The sequence below is a fragment of the Malania oleifera genome, chromosome 7, assembly GCF_029873635.1.
Source record: "Malania oleifera isolate guangnan ecotype guangnan chromosome 7, ASM2987363v1, whole genome shotgun sequence".
In the NCBI taxonomy this organism is placed as follows: domain Eukaryota; kingdom Viridiplantae; phylum Streptophyta; class Magnoliopsida; order Santalales; family Ximeniaceae; genus Malania; species Malania oleifera.
This window is the reverse complement of record NC_080423.1, coordinates 32,795,139-32,807,707: the sequence shown is the minus strand read 5'-3', so window position 1 is coordinate 32,807,707 and position 12,569 is coordinate 32,795,139. Positions and strand designations below refer to the sequence as shown.

At 37.5% G+C, this 12,569-nt stretch overlaps 1 protein-coding gene across 4 annotated transcripts in view; it reads right to left on the bottom strand.

Annotated features, from left to right (window-relative positions):
* The window catches only part of LOC131160168 (autophagy protein 5), a 74,014-nt gene that overhangs the window by 32,372 nt on the left and 29,073 nt on the right, over window positions 1-12,569 (bottom strand). For all 4 annotated transcript variants that reach the window (XM_058115550.1, XM_058115551.1, XM_058115552.1 and 1 more), the window contains one exon: window positions 9,102-9,233. In XM_058115550.1, the coding sequence (XP_057971533.1) occupies window positions 9,102-9,233 (132 nt within the window). The remainder of the gene's footprint in view (window positions 1-9,101; window positions 9,234-12,569) is intronic.

Here is a 12,569-nt window from a genome sequence, read left to right as displayed (position 1 = left end):
CTCTCTGCGGACCAGATGACATCAACCTCAAGCAAGCCTATCTTAATAGCTTGCCTGATCCATTAGGAGAAGTCTTTCGAGAATTTCAAATGAGTGGAAAAAGACTTGAAAACGCTCCCTTGGTAAACTATATCATAGTGCTCTTATGAATCTAGATGTGCTCTGCAGAAAGTATGACATGTACAGAAGAGTCCAAAACGGGGGAATGAAAATCACCAAGGAATGCAAAAGGAAGGACCTCCTCATCAAGTGCAAGGGAAACAAGCAATGCTCTTACCCAACAGGAGAACAAGAAGACGTTTATCCCCATAGAAAATCCATAAGATCAAAGAACAAGGAGAAACGTTGGAAATATCTGAGAAAGAGGAAGCATGAGAAAGAATTAAAAGATCATCAATGTTACATCTGCAATCAAAATGGGCATTATGCAAAAATATGTCCCCAGAAACGAAATAGAATTAAACTAATACAGATGCTGCACAAAGTCTCAGATTGGGATTCAGATGACGACATCAAATCCACATTCTCCATTGATGACCAACAAAATGAAGATTTTATCCTTGCTTTAAAGCAATGTGAACAGACAGATCTTTCGGACTCTTTGGATGAAGATGAAGAGTTCAAGAGTTATCAGGCTGATCCACTAGAATGCTCTCATATCTGAACCCATTAACAATGAGTGCTACCCGTTAGCATCAACAGAAGAAGTTCACAACCTATGTTTCATCCAGGAATCATTATAAGCACAATTTAAGAAAGGAGATTACGTTTCACCCTCTACTCCAATCTGGCTATTAATTGATAAATACTCAAATCCGGTTGAAGTCATTCATTTTTCGACACAGGAGCAGCATGCAGTTTCCTTAAACCAAGTATTCTCCTAAAAGACAAATGGAAGCCTTCTAATCAAGCTTTCAAAGCAGCAAACGGAGAACATTTCCAGATCAGATTAAAGAGTGTACCCATTTATATTAAGCTTCATCCAGAATGCTTAATCAAGGTTACATTTTTTGGGGTCAAACCTTCCAAACAAAAATATTCTCATTGGATTCGATATCATTCAGCACTTAAACAAGGTCCAGTGGGCAAAATAAGATTTAAAATTTAGATCATATTTGTTACAATGGACCTAGACCCCTAATCTCTTCCAAACCACCTAGTCTTTGGAGGAAATTAAGGCTCTATTAATTCAAGGAAATTGTGACAGTCATAGTGAGTTTTTAAAGAAGGGCTCAAAGCCATTATGGAAGAACCCAGAGTTCTTTGTCAACCTCCCCTTCAAAAAGAATGAAGATATCAACCCAACTAAAGTCAGTCACAAGGGGATGAATCTGGAGCACTATTCTTTGGCACAGAATGAGATGGCCCAACTTCAAGAAGGGCTCAACGAACCAACAAGGTCACATTGGGCTTGTGAGGCTAAACAATCTCAATGAAAGCTTAGGCTCGTCATCAACTACCAACCCCTCAACCATTTTCTTACTGATAACAAGTTTCCATTGCCAAATAGGATCAACTTATTTTCACAATTATTGGAGGCCCAAGTCTTTTCAAAATTTGACTTGAAAGAGGACTTTTGGAAATTGAGCGTCCATCCAGATAATAGGCCCAAAACGGCCTTCTGCATGCCTCATTTCCACTACCAAAGGACTATTATGCCATTTGAGCTCAAAGTGGCCCCGTCCATATTCCAAAAGGCAATGATCAAGATCTTCCAGCCCATACTTCATCATGCCCTAATGTATATTGATGATATCACATGCTAAGCTTATAAATAAGTTTACAAATATTGTGGAGCACTACGGAATTATGCTGTCAAAAAAAAATGATTATTGGTGTCAAAACAGTTCATTTTCTTGGGACGAAGATTAGCCAAGGGAAATATGAGCTGCAACTACATATTGTTACAGAGCTCAACACCTTTCAAGATAGCCGAATGACAACAAAACAATTCCAGCAGTTCCTTGGTATTGTCAATTATATGGCGGACTTTTTTCTCAAAGTTGGCAGCTTACACAACACCACTCCACCAGCTTTTGAAAAAGAAATATGTGCCCCCTTGGGAAGCTAAACACACAGAGGCGGTAAAATCACTCAAAGAAATGATCATAAAATTACCAACACTCCAAATTCTTGACAAAGGAAAGAGAATCTTGCAGACTGATGCAAGTGATTACAATTGGGGAGTAGCCTTAATTAAGGAAAAAGAAGACGGGACTAGACATATCTGTGAATACAAGAGTGGAGCATTCAAAGAATCAAAATCACACTATCACTCCACCTTCAAAGAAATATTGGCGGTAAAAAGAGGGATTGAAAAGTTCAAATTCCATTTGATTTGACATACTTTTACAATTGAAATGGGTATGTCCTCCTTTCCAAATATGATCCAATTCAAGGAGAAGATCTTCCCGCAAGGACAACTTCTTAGATGGGCGAACTGGTTTTCACAAAATAAATTTGAAGTAAAGCACATCAAGGGGAAGCACAACATTCTTAGTGACTTCTTCTCAAGACCAACAAATCCCCAAACTCATTCCCAAGTTCTCTTCCTCATGGCATCCTCATCCTCCTCATCTCTTTCACAACTTGTCAAAACCCTTCCCAGTGAAATCCAAGATAGCATCATTAGCCACACCATTGATAAAGGAAATCACAAAATGATCCAAGGTCCCCAGTCCCTTCTCTCAATATACGGATTGGTTGATGCACCAATAAAATACTTGGACTGGAACCCTCTTTTTCCTTACATCAAGGGCCTTTGGGTCCCCACACTTTCTCATTTGACCTTTCCTAAGGACGCATTCCTCCTTTGGTACCTTGCAAGGGCCTACCATCTCGCTATGATCCATCACAAACCCTAGACCCATGCCTTCATAACAAATCAGAGAAAAAGACCACGCCAATACAATTACTTTAAAGATTGGCTATTGTTTTTCAAAACAAAAGCAAAATTGGTTGAACAATTAGATTTCATTACCGGGTACCCATATTTACTGGTTATTTTCCACCACAAATGTGAGGTCTAAATCCAAGACAAAAATAGGTATGTTAATATCTCTCCCATCTATGGAAGGATAAGCTTCAAATAAAATCCCTTTGCAGATCCGCACCTATCAGCACACAATTGGATTGATACAAGGAAAATCCTATACTAGATAAATCAAATTGACCCGAACAGATTACCGCAAGATTTATTCAACCCGGTGCACTTTTAGGATGACGGGAGAGCCAAAAACTCTCATTACCCAGTCTTATTTCCTCATTTCTACAGTACCTACCTAATAAACAGGTTGGCACTTTATTATGAGGAACAAATAGAAAGTAATGAGACTATCGAAGACTTGGAGATAATGGAGATCTACCTAGCTGAAGAAGAGGAGGAATACAGGACAAAAATGGACTGAAGCAGTCACATGGGCATTAGCTTTATCTTTATTTGTATTGTCATTTTCAGTGTGCTCAGCTTTATCTTTATTTGTATTGTTAGTGTGCTCGGCTTTATTTTTATTGTTCTTTATCAAAAGTTATGTAAAGGAGATAAGGAAAAAGAATATGTCAGAGGCATATTCCACGTAATAAGAACACACTGCGAGGAATTTCATTGATCTCAAACAAAAGGATTACAAGAACAACAGGAATACATCGTGTGGCTATTACAAGAGAGTTCTTACGAGAGACTTCTTTGCTCTCACTTGCTCTGCCTGGCAAGAGGCTAAAACCTCCTTTAAATAGATGAGGAGCGAGGGAATATGCCATGACATCTTGGAATATGCCTCCGACATATTCTTTTTACTTATCTTCTTTACACAACTTTTAATAAAGAACAATAAATATAAAGTTGAGCACACTGACAATACAAATAAAGATAAAGTTGAACACACTGACAATACAAATAAAGACAAAGTTGAACACACTGAAAATAACAATACAAATAAAGATAAAGCTAATGCCCATGTGACTGCTTCAGTGGTCCATTTTCATCCTATATTCCTCCTCTTCATTAGCTGGGTAGACCGTCATTATCTCCAAGTCTTCAATAGTCCCATTACTCTCTGTTGTTCTTCATAATAAAGTGTCAACCTATTTATTAGGTAGGTACTGTAGAAATGGGGAAATAACACAGGATAATGAGAGTTTTTGGCTCTCTCGTCTTCTTGAAAGTGCACCGGGTTGAATAAATCATGCAGCAATATGTCCAGGTCAATTTGATTTATGTAGCATAGGTTTTTCCTTGTATCAATCCAATTGCGTGTTGACAGGTGCGGATCCACAACGGGATTTTCTTTGAAACTCCGTATCCTTTCATAGATGGGAGAGATATTAACATACTTATTCCCATCTTGGATTTGGATCTCACCTTTGAGGTGGAAAATAACCAGTAAATGTGGGGACCCAGTAATGAAATCTAATTGTTCAACCCATTGTACTTCTGTTTTCAAAAATAGTAGTCAATATTTAAAGTAACTGTATGGGCGTAGTCTTTATCTCTGATTTGTTACGAAGGCATAAGTCCAAGGTTTGTGAACGATCATATCGAGACGGTAGGTCCTTGCCAGCTACCAGAGAAGGAGGAATGCTTTCTTAAGAAAGGTCAAATGAGAAAGTGAGGGGACCCAAAGGCCATTGATGTAAGGAAAAAGAAGGTGTCAGTCCAAGTATTTTATTGGTGCATCAACTAATCCGTATTTTGAGAGGAGAAGAGACTAAAAACCTTGGATCATTTTGTGATTTCCCTTATCAATCGTATGGCTAAGGATACTATCTTTGATTTAATTGGAAAGGGTCTGGACAAGTTGTGAAAGAGATGAAGAAGATGAGGATGCCATGAGGAAGAGAACCTGGGGATGCATTTGGGGATTTGTTGGTCTTGATAGGAAGTCACTAAGAATGTTGTGCTCCCCTTTGATGTGCTTTACTTCAAATTTGTACTGTGAAAATCGCCCATCTAAGAAGTTGTCCTTGCGGGAGGATCTTCTACTTGAATTGGATCATCTTTGGAAAGGACATATCCAATTTAATTGTAAAAGTATGTCCAATCGGCTGGAATTCAAACTTTTCAATCCCTCTTTTTACCGCCAATATTTCTTTGAAGGTGGAGTGATAGTGTGATTCTGATTCGTTGAATGCTCCACTCTTGCATCCACAGATATGTCTAGCCCTGTCTTCTTTTTCCTCAATTAAGGCTGCTCCCCAATAGTAATCATTAGCATTAGTCTGCAAGATTCTCTTTCCTTTGTCAAGAATTTGGAGTGGTGGTAATTTTATGGTCATTTATTTGAGTGAATTTAAAGCCTCTATGTGTTTAGCCTCCCAAGGGGGCACATCTTTCTTTTTCAAAAACTTGTGGAGTGGTGTTGTGCAATCTGCCAGCTTTGGGACAAAGTATGTCATATAATTGACAATACCAAGGAACTACTACAATTGTTTTGTCGTCATCCGGCTATCTGGAAAGGTGCTGCGTTGTGTAGCAATATGTGGTTACAGCTCATAGTTCCCTTGGCTAATCTTCATACCGAAAAAATCAACTGTTTCGACACCAATAATCATTTTCTTTTCTGATAGCATAATTCCGTAGTGTTCCACAATATCTGTAAACTGATTCAGAAGCTTAGCATGTGATGCTGTGTTCTTTGAAAATAGAAGGATATCATCAATATAGATTAAGGCATAATGAAGTATGGGCTGGAAGATCTTAATCATTGCCTTTTGGAATATGGACGGGGCCACTTTGAGCCCAAATGGCATAACAATCCATTGGTAGTGGAAATTAGGTATAAGGCTGTTTTGGGCCTGTCATCTGGATGGACACCCAATTGCCAAAAGCCCGCTTTCAAGTCAAAATTTGAAAAGACTTGGGCCTCCGATAATTGTGAAAATAAGTTGATCCTATTTGGCAATGGGAAGTTGTCATCAGCAAGAAAATGGTTGAAGGGCTGGTAGTTGATGACAAGCCTAAGCTTTCCTCGAGATTGTTCAGCCCTCTTGTTGACATAGAAAGCTTCACAAGCCCACTGTGACCTTGTTGGTTCGGTGAGCCCTTCTTCTTGAAGTTGGGCCAACTCATTCTAGGCCAAAGAATAGTGCTCCAGATTCATCCCCCTGTGACTGGCTTTAGTTGGATTGATATCTTCATTCTTTTTGAAAAGGTTGTTTTTGAATTTGAACTGAACGTGAGTATCCCCCTTGTATCTCCTCTCTTCCCCATCCTTCCACTCTTCAATTTCTTCTAATCTCTTCTAGGGCTGCGTATCCATGATGCTTTCCTTGCAGCATTGGTATCAGAGCCCAATGTTGACCTCTGTTCTCCCACTTCAATTCCCCATTTTCCCCTCTGTTCTCTTCTTTCTCCTCTCTTCTTCTTCGTTCTGATCTTTCTCTGGTTCTTATCCTCAGTTCTTTGTTCCTAAGCCCCTGCTGCCCAGCAGTATCTGTCCTCTTTTTCTTTTATTCTTCTCCTCCTCTTCTTCTCTTCCATAATTTCCTTAAATCTCTCTCCGATTTCTAATTTTCTCCATTTATTCTCCTCCTTTCTCCTCTGTTCTGTCAAAAATCTGCTTCTGTTTCTTCTCTTCTTTCATCTTATTTCATCATCATATTTTTCTTCTTCACTCTCTATTTTTCTTCATTCTCCATTTGATTCTTCTCTGCCTTGGAATTTCAGTACAATTCTGAACTGTTTTTGAAAACTCCAGCGTCCCCTTGATTTTGAACACCCCATTCCTAGAATATTCTCACAACACCACCCACACCATCAAAGTCAGAACCCCATGAAGCCCCTTTCCCGAAAGTTTTGTTGCTTTCCTACCACCAGAAGGCCCCCACACCCCAGCCAAACCTTCTGTCATTGGCCTTCCAGAAACCCTAGTTTCCTGTGCTCTTTTCTTCACACTGCCACCACCACTGCAATCCCCACCCCTTTGATCTACCCTCACCTAAAATTTCACCACCGGAGGAGCACTGGCAGCAACCCACAGGCCAGCCACGTGCATGAAAGTGTTACTGAACTCCTGTATTTTCCAGACTCGCAAGAAACTGCTACAGCCACGATATTTTGGGTTTTCTCTGTGATATTTTGACCTGCAACAAGATATTTTGGTTGTGGACACAATATATTGCAAGCAACCGCCCAAAGTTTGCTACAAAAAGCAAGAAATTATAGCTGCCAGCATCAAAAATCAGCCTTTATTGCGCAATTTGTGAGTTCTGTACGTGAATGAGTTTCACTTCTACGTGAGACTCAAGGTCAAAGGTGACTTGAAGATAGTTTTTTAAAATTGAAGATGAACTTACGGTTTTACATGTATAAAATAAGAATCATGGCCAAATTGTATTAACGACAGTGTTTTTTAAAATTGAAGATGAACTTATGGTTTTACATGTATAAAATGAGAATCGTGGCCAAATTGTATTAACGACTTTTGGTGAGACAGTTGCAGTGGGTATATGTACAAATCCAGCAATATGGTAACAAATTATTAGACAAAGGAATGCCATTTATCATACCTTGGCCGCAATTTCAAGCTTTTCCGCACCTTTCTCAAATGTGGAGGACATGTTGGCAAAATCTTCACTGATGGAAGATGCCCTTTGAATATAGTTTCTACATATGGGGTCACTCATATGAAACTTCATCCAAAACCTCACCCAGAGCCTTATAAGACAACTTAGATTGATAGGACTACCATACATGTTTGTGAAAAATGTTCAGTTCCTACCCAGATTGGTGACTACTTTGACAATGTTTGGTGTGATATCATACCCATGAATATTGGCCATGTACTCCTTGTTTGAATGATTTGGGTGTGACTCGAGGACATGAGAACACGTCTTCCAATATAATGGGAAGAAAATAAATTTTGAAGTCAACTCAATCAATCAACCAAGACAAAGAATCAGTCACAACTACTCAACTTGAAGACACTACAAGCAAGGAAATGAATGTGTTTGAAGACATCCAAGGTCTCTCAAACATTTCTATTGTTGAGTTTGTTATCTCTGATGTATTCATTGATACTGATTCTTAATTCAAGTCTATGGTGCTGCCAATGGAGTGTGGTTTCTTGTATCACTCAAGCGCTATTTTCAAAGACTTCAAGTTTGCTTCTTTCTGCTGATACTCTTAACATTTCAAAATTCAAGGTCGAATTTTTTGTAAGTAGGGGAGATTTGATGTGGGACAAGAAGCAAGCCCTTGGGGAGATACTCATTGGAGAATAATCAATAATTTGGGTTAAGAGATTATTTGGTTCAGTTAATAGTTTATTCTCTGTTTAGTTTAATTAATATATTATGTGTATTTGGGAGCTTGTTTGCAATATTTGTGTATTATAGAGGTATGTAATGTTGTAATGTAGTTTTAGGGGTATATGTGCATTTTCATGTGAAGAGGCTTTCTTATAAGTAGTGTATGAAAGTCATTGCATTGACAGTTGTTGAATTTGAATTTGAATTTGAAGTGAACTTGAGTTTCCCCTATGTATTTCCTCTCCACTCTCTTCCCCTTACTCTCTTCCATTCCTTCCAATCTCTCCCATGGCTCAAGATCCTTGATGCTGCCACTGTATGGTGTGTTTTCCAGATCTACAGTCAGATTGGCAGCTTTTTTATTTTGATTATAGTTTTTCTTTACAGTAAAATAATATTTCATTAATAGAAAGAGAATTTACATGAGGGAGAACGAGACTTCTCCCAAAAAAGGCCTGGAACAATCCAGAAAAGAACAACTAAAAAATACCAAAAAAAATAAAAGAACAAAATGAGATCTCTCATTTTGTTTTCATTTATTCAAAGGACTTCTTATTCTTCTTTTTGTACAATCTTTCTTCTTTGATCTCTTCTTTTTGTATTAAAATAATAATATAGACTAACCACAAAATTTATCAAAAAACAGAAACATAAAAAACAAAGTGTAGACCAATGGAAAAAAGCCACATATTAGAAACATGGGTGACCTATGTTCTCTGCATGTTTAACATAAAAGAGTAGGAACGCTGCTATTCTCTAGAGACAAATAAATCACTTTAGCATATTCTGGGCATATGTAATGGAAAAACTAAAAAGTGAACTCCACAAGCCAAATGATGCGCATGTAAGCTTACCTTCTTCTTTGTGAATGTCAATGGGTCGGTTTATGCAAGATACTTTGTCCCAGCTATCAATTTGAGGCGCGTCTTCTAAATCATCAAAATCCTCACTAACACTCCAAACGTACAACCGAACAGGAATTCTACCTAAATGGGGCTCATCAGTATAATAATAATAATAATAAATACAACCAAAATAACAGAAAAACAGTAATAGCTGTTGTCCAGTTGTTGATAACAGTAATAAACACAAAATAGCAAAGAATGTTTCTGTCCTAATAATTAAGAGTAACAGACTCATTAAAGCTTAATCACACAGATATTCACAGCAATCAATACATTATATATCCAAATTAGTCCGATATGAGTACATTCCACTTATTCCCAATGGAAAACCATGAATGCCTAAAAGAAGCTTGACAAAGCTAGGAAAATAGTCTTCCACTGTTGTTTTAGAAAGAGAAAGGTGGGTTAATGTACTCTAATACAATGTTTTGAAAGGTAAGGCATAAGGTGATTGTGGACTTAAATTTCCACAAAATTGTCAACATTTCCACCGAAATTTCTGCTCTCCACCATCCTCAAAATTGAAATGGCACTCAATTATTATTTTACAAAACTCCCGATGAAATTCCCATGAATAATCTGAAATTTTTTGAAATATCAAGAGTTCAAAATTTTAACAAAAGAGTGAAATTTCCCTAAAATTCAAATTTGAGATTCAAAACCCAAATAAAAATTACTTTCTTAATTCATCCTCCTTTTCATTGGAACTAATTATCACAGGAAGGATATGAATTGTAGCTCTCAGAAATTTGATAATATATGAAAAAATAAATTATCTGTATTTGTATAATAAATAATATTTAACTAATTTATGAATTTTATTTATATTAATTGAATATGTTTAGTATGACTATTATATTATAATTTTAAATAAATGAGGAATAATGGTTTTATCAGCCATTATGTAATGGTATCGGTGGCTTTGAAGACCGTTATAGGCAATATTTGGTCCTCTGATGCATAACTTTGTATTGTAGCAACCATTGCAGGCCACTATAGCCCAATATATTATCAAATTGGCTTTAAATGACTAAAATAGGCCTTGAATTCTTCACTATTTTCCCTTTATCTAGGCTTATTTAAGTTTGTTTATTTTAGTTAGTCATTTTTGAAAAAATAAAAAAAAAAAAAAGATACCATTTTTTAATTTCTTTCATATTTAGTTCTTTAATAACTAGTATTCAAATAAATTTTCTTTTTTCTCATTAAAATAACATATTTGCACATTGTAAGTTCTTTCTTTCTTTTGGGTTTTTCGTTTTCTTGCACCTGATTTGGAGACAACAAGAAGTTCTATTGCTATGCATTTTTTCCTTATTTCTTAGATGAACATTCTATCTTTTATATTCCTTCATATTTACGATTTTTTACTTTAAAGTCACTTATTATCAATTAAGTAGTGAGACGAAGCAAATGCATGCTTCTTCTTGCCTATAGCAACTAAAGCAACCAAGATGGCATCCAATACTTAAAGTGTGTGTATATATATATATGATAATAAAAGAAGGTATATTAGATAGAGAAAAAGAATTTACATCACAAGAGGGAAAGAAGACCATCCAAAACAACAAAATAAAATGAAATGAAATGAAATGAAAAAAAAAATACAAAGAAAAAAAGAAAAAAGAAAAATTAACAAGTAAACAAGGAACCCCCTCTTAAATCCTTTTCCTTCATAGTTCACTGAACTCTTCAAGCCAGCTAACTGTTGTTGACCCTTTTTAGCTCTATTTATACACCCATCAAGATGCACTTCATTTTCCCCAAGATCAAAACACTTAAAATCCAACTTATCCATGAGATCTTGAAATTCACGATTCTTCTTGAGATTTCCCCCCACTGGTGTTGGTAAAGTACTGTCCTTACACTGCAGCTCATTAACCAAATCGTCATTTTCAAATAAAGAGACCCCCTCCAATCCTCCCAAAGGGGAGGGGTGTGCATCAAGTCCCCTAAACCGTTATTGGAGTTAGAAACATATTCATATTGTTCCTTAATTTCATCTAATGGTAAACCCTCACCACAATCAAACTCACTTAGACCATCGCTTTCGTTATCTGATAAATCCCCCCATTTCAATACCTCCTTTCCTTAGCCAATCCCATCACAAGAATTGCCTTTCTCTTTTTTAACATCTATGTATTCCATAATAACTAACCCTCCTTCTAAATTCCTCTTTAAAATCTTTGGAACTACCTCACCAGAATGCTCTCTTTTTCCTTCGAATGGTTTTTTCATATCCCCACCCATCTGCACAATCTTCTGACGAGTATAAACCTTGGACCCTTAAATCCCTTTGCCTTAAGGTTTGAGGCATCATATATTCTACCCAAAACACCATAACCCTTGTAAACCTTTGCTACAGCATCCTCTTGCTGCAATCATCAACCAAAACTCCAGAATTGTTTGAAACAAGACTTTCCTTCATCGCCTCTTTCTCTTTAAGCCTTTCAGTACTGTTGCTACTCTCTGATGCATATGGCTATCTCTCTTGGCCAATCTGCTTTGAACCTGAACATTGCAAGGTATGATTTGTATTCGGTTCGGAATCTGCTTGGAAGACAGCCCTTTGTCTGCCAACACCAATTAATGGGAGAATTCTGGGTTTGAAATGCAGGAAACTTCTGTTCTTCCTCAATCTGATCTCCAACTTCTATTAATTGCTGCTTAAGCCGAGAAGATCCTTCCCTAACAGCATCATGCAAGTGCTCTTTTTTTATCCATCACTCCCAGCCATCCCAACCAAGCAGCCTTTGTCTATTGAAACTCCATTGGAAGGAACATCTTGGGAACTATTTGAGCACTGAACATTTTCTTGAACATTTAAACCAGTCTCTTGGGCCTGATCCGCATTATTCATACAATGGGCTTGTTTAAAAGAATGGTCCATTTGAGAGTGGCCTGACTCAGAAGAAACCTCTCTAGTTTCCAAAGAATGGCCCAATTCATTCTTACCAAGACCATGGGCCTGGTCAATAATTTGATCTAACTTAGTTAAAAAAGGCACTGCTCCTTTTTCAATTACCTGAACTAGGTCCAAAAAAAAAAAAACAAAGCTTCCCGCCCAATATTCTTTGTCTCGTCTTCCCCAAGCACAACCCTAGCTGGCTCTGCCATCTTCCATGCTCTTTCCAAAACCCTAGATGCCTGAACTGAGTGGACACTCTTCTCTGATCGAACAGCTGAGGTTACTGGCTGATTAACAGCAATTGCTGCTGACTTTGGAAGCTCATCCTTGTTCAACTGAACCACACCACCAGACATACAGCACCTATCATCCTTGCCGGCCGCCATAACTCAACCTCCAGAAAGGGCTTGATGATTCGCAACCCTTGCCTCCATCTATATTATCTTCCAGAATGACCTGCCTCCACAATCTGAAGTGTGGCTTACCTCCTGCACCTATTTCACCCGCAT